At 47.6% G+C, this 13,581-nt stretch overlaps 1 protein-coding gene across 1 annotated transcript in view; it reads left to right on the top strand.

The window, feature by feature from the left end:
* Nucleotides 1-4,662: 4,662 nt before the first annotated feature.
* Nucleotides 4,663-13,581, top strand: part of DISC1 (DISC1 scaffold protein) — a gene marked incomplete at its 5' end in the record, with an annotated part of 362,504 nt that continues 353,585 nt past the window's right edge. The window contains one exon of the mRNA XM_080822819.1: nt 4,663-4,720. Within this exon, the coding sequence (XP_080678945.1) occupies nt 4,663-4,720 (58 nt within the window). The remainder of the gene's footprint in view (nt 4,721-13,581) is intronic.

Genomic DNA, 13,581 nt, shown 5'->3' on the forward strand with positions numbered 1-13,581 from the left:
ACAGTACCCTTTATTGGACAGTGATTCAGAACATACACAGACAGCATCCTGCAGAACCTTGTCTGAGCCCTTGCAAGGGATTGCCACTGAGCTTGAACTGTAATTGCGTTTGGAAGGCCGTTCCATTGTTCTGTCAAGCCAGCCACTTCAGGATGGTAGGAATTCTGATAGAAGTCTTGGCAGAAGCAGGAAAGGGAAATCTATTTTCAGTGTAAGTCTCTGTTCCAGTAAGAGCAAAATGCTGCCCCTTCCGTGATGGAAGGGGTCAAGTGTGATCAGCCTGCCACCAAACAGCAAACTGGCTGGTCACCATGGGGAATGGTGCCATCATTTGTCCCTGGCAGGGTGGACACTCAGCACTGGCCATAATGAGCTTGGCCTTGGTGAGTGGAAGTCTGTGTTTCTGAGTCCACACAGAACTCTCATCCCCTACCACCATGGGCACTTTGTTCATGAGCCCACTGGGCAATGTTAAGCGTGTCTGGGAAAGAGGCTGACTGGCATTCACAGAATGGGTCATCCTACCTGCATGATGATTGAAATCCTCTGCTGAGATCACCTTTTGATGAGCATTTACCTGAAACACAGATATCTTAAGTCTTTTTGCCCACTCAGAGAAGACTATCCACATCCCTCTTCCTTAGACCTCCCAGTCACCAATTTTCTAGTCATGCTCCTTTCAAATCTCTGGCCACCCAGTCCAACCACTGACCACAGTCCATGAGTTGGCATCCACTTGTATCTCTGGCCATTTCTCCTTTAAAGTGAACTGAATGACAAGGTTCATTGATCCTCGAAGTTCTGCCCACTGGAAGGATTTTCCTTTCCCGCTCTCTTTCAGGAATGTTCCAGAAAGGAGCTATAGCGTTGCAGCTGTCTACTTTTGGGTAGTGCCTGACTATTGTGCAGGACCATCTGTAAACCAGGCCTGAATTTTCTCTTCCTCAGTCAGTTGATCACAGGGAACTCGCCATAAGGCCACAGGCACAGGCTGGGGGAGAGAAGGTGATGTGGCAGGAGTGAGGACCGTGGATGTTTGGGCCACTTCCTCATGGGACTTACTTGTGACTTCGGTGTCGGCTTGAGCCCAGTATCATATATACCGCTTGGATTTGATGATGGGATGCTGCCGTGCATGCCCAAATTTACGGCTTGTTGGTCAGACCACACCTAGTTCATGATGAGTGGCTCAAGTTGCATGGTAACATGGTGGCCCATGGTTAAAGGCTAAGTGTCTGTGAAGGCCCCGCAGTGAGTCAGAAGCTGTTTCTCAAAATGAGAGTAGTTATCCGGGGAGATGGCAGGGTGTTCCTCCAAAATAAAGGTCTGTGGTGTTGCTCACCTGTAGGGGCCTGACAAAGCCTCCGTCTGCTTCTCTGTTACCACTGACACTTCAAGCATCATTGAATCCACTGGATACTCATTGAATCTGCTTGATTCTGGCCCAAGAGTCAGAGCAGCCTTGACCTCTTGTAGAGCCTTCTCGTCTTCCGAGCTCCACTCAGAGCTAGCAGCTTGGCCAACGGGCTTGAGGAGCCCACTCAGCTGAGGGGTGTGGTGCTTCCCAAGCCCAAAGAGGACCATGAGGCGTTGTGCCCTTTCGTTGTTGCTGCTATTGTTGTAGGAAAGGCCGAATACAGCTTCCCCTTTACCTAAGAAGGGATGCCCACACCAGTGGATCTGTAGAAAACTCACTGAGACGGAAGGCCCCTAAAGTCTTGGCAGATTTATTTTTCACTGTCTGACACGCAAATGTCTCTCCAATAAGTCTAGAGTTGTTACTTCTCCTCGCTAGGTCTAGCTAGCATCGTGTCATCGATGCACGGGACCAGCATGAAGTCTTGGGGCAGGGAAGGCAATGAAGGTCCCTGCTTGACTGAAGTCTCCTGTCGGGCTGGAGAGGTGATATACCCCCGAGACGGAGCAATGAGGTGTATCGCCGATCTTGCCAGCTGGAAGCAAGTTGCCTTTGGTGGTCTTTACTCACAGGTATGGAGAAAAAAAGCCAGATCAATAGCTGCATATACCAGGAGCTGGGAGGTGTGTTCATTTGCTCAAACGATGAAACCACATCCGGCATGGCAGCCGCAGTTGGCATTGCCACCTGGTTACGTTTCTGAGAATCCACCGTCATTCTCACAGAATCATCTGTGTTCTGCTCACGCCACACAGGCAAGTTGACTGGGGGTGTGTTGGGAAGTACCACCCTGCCTCCTTCGGGTCCTCGATGGTGGCACCGATCTCTGCAGCCCCTCTGGCAATGTAGCATTGCTTGGGCTGACTCTTTTCCTAGACAGGGGCAGTTGTGGTGACTTCCTCTTGGCCTTTCTGACCGCAAGAGCCCTCACTACAACAGGCCAAGGAGCCAGTGTGGGGATGCTGCCCGTTGCTGAGTATATCTGTCCTGATCATGCATTCTAGAACTGAAGACATGACCACAGGATGGGTGCAGACACTGCTGTGAGAGGGGTGTCTAAAATTCTGGCCACCTGACCTCCATAACCCCTACTGTGATTGGTGGAATCCAGCGATGGCTTGGGCTCTCCAAAATTATTGTTGGCTCAGAGCCAGTGTCCAGTCACTCCTGAAAGGACCTGTGACTTCCTTTTCCTCAATGTAGGTTCACTCTGGTAAAAGGCCATATGTCCCTTTGGGGAAGGCTAGAAGAAAGATTACCAGGAGAGATTTTTAGCGCTGTTCCAGGTCTTTCCTCCTTCATTGGAGGAGTTCTGCTTCTGTAAACTGGCTCAAGTCTAGGAATTGATTGAAGGCCTGAGTCTCTCTGCTTTAACTTGAAAGCGAGATAAGCTTTTGTTTACTTGCACTAGAACTTTTCTGCTTATCCAGATCAAGTAAGAATTTAGTAGACTTCCCATCTGTTTGGCTTCTAGGAATACCATGATCAACTCCCCACCCCCTTACCTTTGGTGATTCATTGCCATTTGCCCCGTCACCCTGGGATCAGTCATCCCCATTGCACTGAAGGGTCCCAATTCAGTAGTTGCAGGGTCCACTGTAATTCCTGACCCACAGAGAAGAGTGACCAAGGATGCTGGGTCACAAAGCTGTTTACCAGAGTCATGGTGAAAGCTGTGTCCTCATGACCCTCCCAGAGGGTGACAGGTCTTATATGATAATTTTACTCCAGTATTCCAATTTCCCTAAGCCTTTGGGTAGTTCCTTTACTGTGTCCCAAGACAAGTCTGGCCTTGCCACTTCTAGCATTTAGTGTAGGTCACCTCTTGGTCCATGTTTCAGTCAACTAACCCAACTAACTCTGAGGGTCTTTTCTAATCTCTTGAACTAAATCACTGAATTCAGATCCTGGTTTAGTGGTTTCTTTTTCTTTCTTTCTTTCTTTTTAAAAATATTTTATATATTTATTTGACAGAGATAGCGAGAGAGGGAACACAAGCAGGGGGAGTGGGAGAGGGAGAAGCAGGCTTCCCGCTGAGCAGGGGGCCTGATGCAGGGTTCGATCCTAGGACCCTGGGATCATGACCTGAGCCGAAGGCAGATGCTTAACGACTGAGCCACCCAGGCACCCTAGTGGTTTCCATATCATTAAATTCAGCCTGATCCAACTTTATGTTTCTTCCACTGTTTTCCCTCATCCTTAATATCCATGCTCACATTCATTCTGTCCCCAAACACACTGACTTTCAAGCACATTTATGTGTTTGCACCCATAAGGGTCTTTTCTTTTGAAGCACCTCGGCCCTCTATTTGTAGCCAGATCCTTCCCTTTCCTCCAGACAGGCTTCCTGACACTTCTTTAAATACTCTCTTACCCCCCAAATTCTGCAACACTTTTTTTTTTTACGCCAAGCCCTGGTTCTCGGCATGTATGTTGTTACTTGTTTCCTGTTCCCAGCTGATGGTGAGCTCTTTAGAACAATAATCATTTCTGGCAGGTGCATTTCCAGGTGGGGGTGGGGAGGTGCTTCAGTAGCCTCCTTGATTGAACCAAACAGAAGGGGTGAAGGAGGTCAGTCAGGGGGGGCCCAAGAGCTCCGCATGGACCACAGTCTGCCTCCTGGGCCGGCTGCCCAGCGTGGGGAGGGGCTCTGGGAGCGTCCACTGCTGCCAGAAGCTTCAGAAAGTTGGATTCCTGTTTCATTTTTGAGCGATTGCTCTGGGCATCTCTTTCCTGGTGTGGCCGGGGTCCTCTTCCCACCTTCTCCCCACCCTCTCATCCCCCCCCTCCCAATCTCTTCCATCAACTCTCTGGTCACTTCCCTAATCACGCGTCTGGGAGGCGCCTCGCAGACCCCACCCCAGTGGGCTGCCAGTCTCCTTTCCTGTACACCCGTTCCTCCGCCACTTCCCCTCTCGGGTGCGCTCAGCAATGAACCGGAGGGCGAACTGCAAACTTTCAGAGGTCCTGGAGGCAGGCTGTGCGCTGCCCTTCCCAGCCGCGCGCGGGCGTGTGTGGGTGTGTGTGTGTGTGGGTGGGTGCGCGCGCGCGCGCGCCTCTGAGTGTGTAAGGGGCCGAGGCTGGAAAGGAAACCGGCCGCCTCGCGGAGAAGGAAGGAGCCTCCCCCTTCCTCGTCGCCCCCCTCCCCACTTCCCGTCCAGCTCGCTGTCGCTTCCCCCCTCCGCCGGCCTCCGGGCGCACGGAGCCTGCCCACCGCCGAGGAGCTGGAGGAGCCGGTGGGGCGCATGCTGGGCGGGGGACCCCAAGGCGCCCTGGCCGGTGGCGGCGGGGGCCACGGTGCAGGTAGGGACGCTGACACGATAGCCGGCGGGGCCGGGGCTCGGGTGGCGGGTGGAGGAATCCAGGCGGGGAGGGCGCGCTCTGCCCCCTGGAAATCGTGTAGGTCCGGGGTTGTGCCTCTGTTCCCATCCTGGGTTCAGTGCACCCATTTCGAGGCGAAGGAGACCGAGGCAGGGAGCGTGGCGTGCCGGGGTAACAGAGGAGTGGGTCTGGGGCTGCCGGATCCCTGCTCTAGGGCTGAGCCGGGACCCGGCAAGCGGCAGTTTCCCGAAACTGCGCTCGTCCGACCGGCCGCGCTCCGCGGGTCCTGGCGGCGGACGAAGGCGTCAAGGGCTCGGGCTTTGGCTGGGTGCGGGGACCCTCACACTCGCCCTCGTCCCGAGGTTCAGCTGAAGCTCGGGCTCCACCCCACCAGCGACCTGGAGGGAGGAGGTTGGGGATGGGATAGGGAGCACAGTGCTGGCACCTCTCCAAGGGGCCGCTCTGCGAACAATTTCACCTCCCACTTCCGACTTGGCGACGGCGACGCCCACAGCCCGGCTCTGGAGAGACCGCTCCGTTTCCACCTCCCTGCGCGCGGGTCACGCTGTCAACTCTGTGGACACCGAGGGCTTTAAGTGGATTGTTGTTCTGCAAGCATGACAGGGCTTCGCCTCCCGGCTCACTGTTCAGACATATGTAGAAGAATTTGAGACTTTGGGGAGGGGATGGGATTTGGAGTCTGGGGGCCGGGTTGTGTCGTGGCTGCGCCAGAAGAGGGCCCGTGACTTTAGACACATCCCTTAACAGCTTGGAACCTTGGTTTCCGCAAATGTGAAAGGGGACGCTTAGTGTGTGCTCAGTTAAGACGTGAAGTTTGGATAATATCAGAGTCCTAGGAGCTGGGAGTTGGAGACAGCCGGCCTGCATCTCAGTCTTGGACTTAGTCATCCCTCAGTTTCCCCGTTTGTAAAGTGGGGACGGTGTCAGTGCCTACCGCGTAGGGTTGTTATGGGGTTTCAGTGGGGCAGTGGGTCTGAAGCACAGTCCAGTGCCTGAGATAGACAGTAAGCTTTAAGTAAGCTTAGTTCCTGTTTTTACTAAGCAAAACCTCAATAATTTGGAGTGATGTGGAAATACCAGTTTGTGTTGATTAAGGTATAAATAGAGGAGTACTTTATTTATATAAAATTTTTAATTTATTTGTTTTTTCTAAAATAATAGGGGGTAGAGGAAGGGGGAGAGGGAGAGAATCTCAGGTAAATGCCCTGCTGAACAGGTGCCCCATCTCGCTACCCCGAGATCATGACCTGAAGCTGAAATCAAGAGTCAGATGCTTAACTGACCGAGCCACGCAGGCGCCGCAGTGATGGAGTATCTTTTTTTTTTTTTTTCAAGATTTTATTTATTTATTTGACAGACAGAGATCACAAGTAGGCAGAGAGGCAGGCAGAGAGAAGGGGGGAAGCAGGCTCCCGATGTGGGGCTCGATCCCAGGACTCTGGGATCATGACCTGATCCGAAGGCAGAGGCTTTAACCCACTGAGCCACCCAGGCGCCCCAGTGATGGAGTATCTTAAAAGAAACTTAATTTTGTTATATTCAGGCACGGCTCCTGAACCCTTCAGAGGTTTAGTCGTGAACCTATGCTGCTGTTCAAAGAGAGCCTGGATCTGCTTTCTGAGCTCTGTAAACTTGGGCCTCAGTTTCCTCCCCGTCTCTTTACAAAAAAAGACCAAAGACAAGAAAAGTGGGGGCAGTAATTACTGCTTTTTGTACTGATAGAGCCGCCTGAAGATCAAACGAGGCAAAAGATCTGAGAGAGCCGTGAAGAGCCCGAGTCGCTCCGTAAACGTAAGACATCACGGCTACCAGCAGGGAATAATAACGTCTGCCGTTTTTCAGAGTCTGCCCTGTACCAGGCACTGTCTTAGGAATCCCTTTGATGCCATCCGCCCTAAACCTTCGCGAGGTGGGTATTTTGAAACTTTGCTTTCCCGGTACAAAGCTGAGATGCAGGGCTAGCCTGTCTCTTTCCCAGGGTCACGTGGCAGTTAAGGTAAAGCCGGGGTGAGAGCCCTCGTGTGGGTGCCTCTCACAAGTGTGTTCTCAACCACTGGCCCAGCTGAAGCCATGGAGACGAGCCGTGGCTCAGGGTAGACCTGGGTTAGATTATAGGGGCTCGTACATCCTAACATATTCACAGATTCTAAAATACGAGAGAGGGCCCCTGGCTGGCTCAGTCAGTAGAACATATGACTCTTGATCTCAGGGTTGTGAGTTCAAATCCCACATTGGGCATGGAGATTACTTTAAAAAACATTGTGTGTGTGTGTGTGTATGAGTGAATTGTTAGCCCTGGCAGATGAGACTTTGACATAATCTAATTTTTTTAATCCCTGTTTTAAAATCCCATTTAAACTATTTTCTTGCACAAATAAACAGTGAAAATTTGCAGAGAGAAAAGGTATTAAAATCTTGACAGGACGTATCCCAAGGATTCCTGGCAAATCTCAGACTATATGAAATCTGAAGTCGTGTTTTATTTTAATGCTTTAAGTTTGCCGGAACTCTTAGGGTGGTACAGGAGGTGTAAACTGGCATTGCGGCTTTCCGTGTCACGGGGATCGTGCAGGGCTCGGACACCCCCCCCCCATATTTCTGCAGGGACTTCACTGCTCACCTGCGATAACCCCAGAGGGAAACAGGCCTTTTGAGAAAGTCTGTGCACCGGAGGGAGAGTGAATCCCACGTCTCTCTGCTGCAGAAAGAATCCCAAATTCCTTTATTTCCTAAATGAAGTTCTTCTGGTTTTTTTTCTTCTTCCAAGAGCAAAGCATGCTCATTACAGGAAGCACAGAAAACAACAGACAAGAAAAAGAACATTAAAAAATCACTGTAATCCCATCAGTACGGGCAAATAGCTTCACATCTCTGTTCTTGTAAACCGTTTCTGTGCTGTGTTCATCAATCTGTATCTATTTTAAAAATGGGATGCAAACTATTATTATTTTGTTGAATGACAAAAATAATACTTGCTCAATGCTCAAGCATCCAGACATCAAATTGAGAAAGAAGCCAAAATGTATTAGGCGCATTAAAACTTTTCCTTTAAAGGAAATCTGAAAATTTTGATTGGAAAAGGATTGGAAATTAAGTTGCTGTTGTTTGAGTGTGGTTTTGGCCAAAGTTCGATGAAAGAACTTTAGAAGCAAGAGAGGATATAGTAGTGATCTTGAAATAATATCTAAAATCCAGCATAGAACAAAGATTCTGAGTATAAAAATAGGTAACATTTTAGACTGGAGTTATTCGAATCATTGTTTTGATAATGATGGTAAGAATTCAGTTTATGCGCTGGGTTCTTGCAAAGCAAGCAGAGGGCCCTGCTTCCAGAGATGCCTTTGGGTGGGGACCGTCCCCTCTGGCACAGCCTGGGCCACTTGTGGGCAGTCATTTTTCAGCCAGCACCATTTAGGAATGTAAGACTTTTAGCCTTAGGGAGACTTACAGTGTTCGTTCTTGACGTTTATGTCTTTGTGGGGAAAATTCCTTAGTGAATGTCTTTTGTGCAACCATCATGCAATTTTTAAAACGCCTGCCACAGATGCTCTGACCATCCTGAATCCATTTTTTTTTTCTTTTTTGAAATCAGTTTACCAGCTGCTTATTTGGGCAGACTTTGCAGTCAGTTTTCCAAGTTTTCGCAGCAGGTGGAAGCGGGGAAGACCTGTGGCTGACCAATGACTGTCAGAGACAGTTGGCTTTGGAAGGCAGTGGGGAGCCCACATGCTGTGCTGAGCGGCTCACACCATCAGAAATGGTTGGCAGAGATCATAGGGCTTCCTCTGAGCACTAGGGTCCCTGGTCATCAGGTGTTAAAAACAGAATCACAGAGCTTATTGCTGGATGAAGTTTCCGATGATTAATGGGTTAAACCTCTTGGGTTCTGGCAGGTGAGACGCTGAGGTGCATTTAGCAAGTGCAAATGCTGAAAAGTATATATTTGGTCAGTAGGATGGTAGTCATGGGTGCAGGAGACCTGGTCGCAAAGATTATCTGTCACTTTTCAGCTTCAGGTTAGTGTCCCAGCCACGTGGCATTGTGCTCATCCACTTAAAATACATGGACAAAATTCTTCCCGTTCAACTCTTAACATTTGCCTGTCATGGGAGGACTTTCCCCCTTTATTTGCAGATCTGTCTGAACTCTCAGAGGAGTGCAGTTAAGACAGTAACCTCCTGGAGGTACGAGATAGCAATCTCAGAGGGTAAGTCATACATCAGAGCCCCCTGACATTGAGTGGAAATAGAGGTTACAGAGTCAGGCCTGCTTTAGATTGCAGTGGAAAAGGCGAGGAATGGCAGGAGAGTGAGTATTAGAATCTGGGTCTTCCCTTACTGAGAGCTTTTCATTAAGCTTTGCTTCATTCCATAGTTTGGCATAATTCATCACTGCTTACAAATATTGAGTGAACCAAATTAAATCCTTATTGATTTATGTATTTTGGAATAGGCTGCCTTGGAAAGCACTGAGTTTTGTTTGTCTTTTTTTTTTTTTTTTGGTCATCAGAAGCATTTAAGTTGGTGTTGGGTGTTTCTGTGGTTGAATGCAGTGGGGGAGTCTGTCTGTGGGGAGGAAGGTTGGATTGGGTGACTTGTGGGAACCCTCATAGCTCTAGGACTCTGTGATTTTTGTCCTAGAGGATTTGAGCTACAGTGTGAGTTTCCTATTCCCTGCTCATTGAAATTGCATATTCTGAGCCCCCCAATCCCCCAGGTGATTCCATTTCAAGAGGTCTAGACAGCTCCCTGCGGTTAGCTGCCCGAATGCAATACTTACTTTAACTCCCCAGGGTTGCGCATATCAAGGATTGATATTAATCGTTAACATGATCGTGTTCATCCAGGCATACAAGTCGACCAGGATTAGAAACATGCATTTCACAGGTGGCCCTACATGGAGACTAATTGCTTTCTTAGGTTGAAAGGTGAACTATCTCAAATTTAATGAGTGAATTGTGTCCTGAATGTGGAACCTGAGGTTAAATTTAGTTTTGTGACATGCACACCAACCTAACTTCTTTTTCACAGTTGTTGTCTCTTAATTTGTGAGTGGATTGATAAGATGATTTGACATGAGTATTAGGCTTGTTTTATGACACAGGAGAATGCATGTTTTTGGCGTTTACAAGTGAACACTTACCTCATCTTACTCGAGCACTGATGGGAAAAGGAGGACCACTTTACAGGGGTCAAATGAGAAAAGATGTAAATATGGAGATAAATTGGGGTTCTCCAGTTTCTAATAAACTGGACAGTTAGAATTGGAAAAGCTGTTTTGTAATTCCAAATCCTCTGATGGAGAAAGGTTTGTGTATTTCAGCATGAGTCTTGGTATTTTCTTAATGCTTTTCTTTATAGCCACAGGCCAGGCAGAGTGAAATATGAAACAGCTGTGCTTGGGCAGAGACAATCTGCATTCAGTTCAAATAATAGATCTGGAGGCCTTAAATTACCTTGACTTTTTTTGGGAGATAGAATTGACCTACATTAATTTCAGATGTAGAACATAATGATTTGATATTTGTATGTACTATGAAACGATCGCCACATAAGTCTAGTTAACATCCCTCGCCACGCAGTTACAACATTTTTTTCTTGTGATGAGAACTTTTAGGATCTACTTTTAAGATCTTTTAAGATCTACCTTGACTATCAATCCTTCTGTTTCCTCTTGTCTGCTTACAGAGTTCTCTTCTAGAGACATTAGCTTATCCATTTGTTTGTTAACTCAAGAATGTTTATTTTATGTACTCTGCACATGGCACGGTGTCGTGCACAGCATAGTGCTTAAAGATGTATTAGATTGTCCTCATGGACCATCCAGTCTAGAGGGAAGATGTAGAAAAGCCTGGGGTTCTTTCCAAGTGATGGAAGACAATGCTTAGGGCTTAGCAGCCACTAATAGGCTTCTTTGGAGGGCATCTCAGGGCTTCCCTCTGTCTTCGCAGTCTTTTTTTTTAAGATTTTATTTGTTTATTTGACAGACAGTGAGAGCAGGAACACAAGCAGGGGTAGTGGAAGAGGGAGAAGCAGGCCTCCTGCGGAGCAGGGAGCCGGATGCGGGGCTCATCCTAGGACCCCAGAATCATGACCTGAGCCAAAGGCAGACGCTTAACCACTGAGCTACCCAGGCACTCCTGTCTTCCCAGTCTTGACGCTGATTGTATCAGGATTTCTCTGCTCCGCAAGTCCTTCCAGTTAGCCTCACGCTGTTGCATGATAATCTTCCCAAAGCACAGATATAATTCGGTTACTGTTACTCTGTGCAAAGACTTATTGTCCCACAAGCAAATTTTTAGCATTCCTTGCCACGTCTTCCATAAACTGGCCCCTGAATCCCTGAAACGGACATTCTGACTCTTTTATTGCACATGTTATTCTGCGTCCCAAGAATATTATGGAATCCAGCCTCTTGTTATTCCCCCGATCTCTACACATCAAAACATTATCCCTCATTTAAGATCTAGCCTGTAAAACTTCTCAGCCTTCCGTGGTCTTCTAGCATCATCCACTCCTTCATCCCTCTTCTTCTTTTATAGTTGGTTATGTGTTTAACCTGCTTTTCTTTTCTTTTCTTTTTTTAAAGATTTTTATTTATTTATTTGGCAGACAGAGATCACAAGTAGGCAGAGAGGCAGGCAGAGAGAGAGGAGGAAGAGAGCCCGATGTGGGGCTCGATCCCAGGACCCTGGGATCATGACCTGAGCCGAAGGTAGAGGCTTTAACCCACTGAGCCACCCAGGCGCCCCTAACCTGCTTTTCTGACTCAGCTATAAACTCCTTGGAGTTTGGGAAAATGGAAAAAATGGACAAATTCTGTCATCTTAATCCAACTGCTATATTTTCTTAACTCTTTGATTTGAGAGGATCTAGTCTGGTTTATAGCCTTACCCCCTCATCTGTGTAGTATGCTTACGGTTTACCCCACCTCCCTGAATTGAATTAAACTCTTTAGTATATTTTAGACAGACTCATTCAGTCTGTAGATTAACCGTCTCTGTTATTTTTGTGTCTTCCAAAAGCAATCAAGAGTTTTAGAAGTTCTGTTCGGTTCAAATGTTTATTGAGATGCACAAACCACATTGCCAGATTCGGTGGTAGCAATTTAAGGTAAGAAAAAATGTAGAATAGGTCCATATAGCTCAGTGGAGAAAAAAGAGTTGATTCTTGTGAAGTTTCTGGATGCTGTTTCATCAGAACGATTGGGCACATTGGGAGGCACGAGAATCATTAAGAAGAAATTAGCACCTGGGTACCTGGATGGCTCAGTGGGTTAAAGCCTCTGCCTTCGGCTCAGGTCATGATCCCAGGGTCCTGGGATCCAGCCCCACATCGGGCTCTCTGCTCAGCAGGAAGCCTGCTTCCCTCTCTGTCTCTCTGCCTACTTGTGATCTCTGTCTGTCAAATAAATAAAATCTTAAAAAAAAAAAAAAAAGAAGAAATTAGCACCTAGTAGATGCCCAATGAATAGTATATAGAGTGGATGGATGGATGGGGGGAGGAAGAAAAGAGGAATCCTTTAATTCATAATTTATCAATTGTAGTGTTTACTTGTAGGTATAATAATTTTGAAGATAACTTATGAAAGTATTGCTTCTCACGCTTATATAGAAAATGTGCTGCCCCTCCCATAGGAAGAGACATACAGTTCTCCATCTGTAGAAACTGCATTCATTTCCTGGCTGTGGTGTTGTGTTTGCTGAATTTCGTCGATGTTCTCTTCTCAGGCAGCTCTGTGGTTGAGGACACACACTTCCCAAGCGGGGGGAGGCCCCCAGCTGTCTGGAGACCGTCTCACGCAGTCTCACACTGATGCAGCCCACATGATCTCACCCTCTACCCGGAAAGCCAGTTGGCCTTGGGGATCGTAGGATGAGTTCTGAGCTATTTCCCCACATTGTGGCTTTTGTGCGTCTTTCTTTACATGACTTCAGTAGTAACGTGAATGGAAAAATGGACAAATTCTATAATTCTAATCCAACTGTTATATTTTCTTAGCTCTTTGATTTGGGATTATCTAGCACATTTATTCAAATATTAATTGTTTTAGAAACTTTTTTGAAAAGCATAACATGATCTATAAGAAAAGGCATTGATATTGTCTCTGTTTCCTCCCATTTCGCTGAGGTAGAACAGGGCTCAGTGGAAATAAAGTGAGATGTTCCAAGGGGGTTGCCTTATCTTAGGCTAATCTTGGGATGAATTTATAGTGACACTGCTCTTAAATTTGGCATCCTGCTTTTTAACGAACAAATGACCACCACCCCCCCGCCCCAACCACCACCTTTAAACAGTATTCTATTCAAATCTGGAGACTGCCTTTTCCAATAAAATGAACAATTATTAATCATTACAGACCTGGGGAAGGGGTGAGTCAACCACGAATTTACTATAGAGAAATACACTCTTTTGGGTATGCCTTTGCATTCATCTGGGCTGTTTCTTGAGGGCAGGCCTAGTCTTATTTATCTTTTTATCACTTCTGTTAGACCTGAGGTAGGAACAGGGACTTCCTGACTGGCACTGGTTTAAAGTACCATGTGCACTCTAGCCTCCATGGCAGGAGAACTGCTTCCTAACCAGGGCTGCATTAGCAAGAAGAGGGTAGGGCATTTGTTTTAAAGTTGGTTTTACATGGGGGCACCGGGGGGCACAGTCAGTTAAGCCTCCGACTCTTGGTTTCGGCTCTGGTTATGATGTCAGGGTCATGGGATCGAGCCCCGGGTAAAGCCCCAAGTCATGCCTCGGGTCAGGCTCTGTGCTCAGCGGGGAGTCTGCTAAAGTTTCTCCCTCCCTCTCCCTCTGCCCCTTCCCCCTGCA

The sequence above is a fragment of the Martes martes genome (genome assembly GCF_963455335.1).
Source record: "Martes martes genome assembly, chromosome: 14".
NCBI classification, from domain to species: Eukaryota; Metazoa; Chordata; class Mammalia; order Carnivora; family Mustelidae; genus Martes; species Martes martes.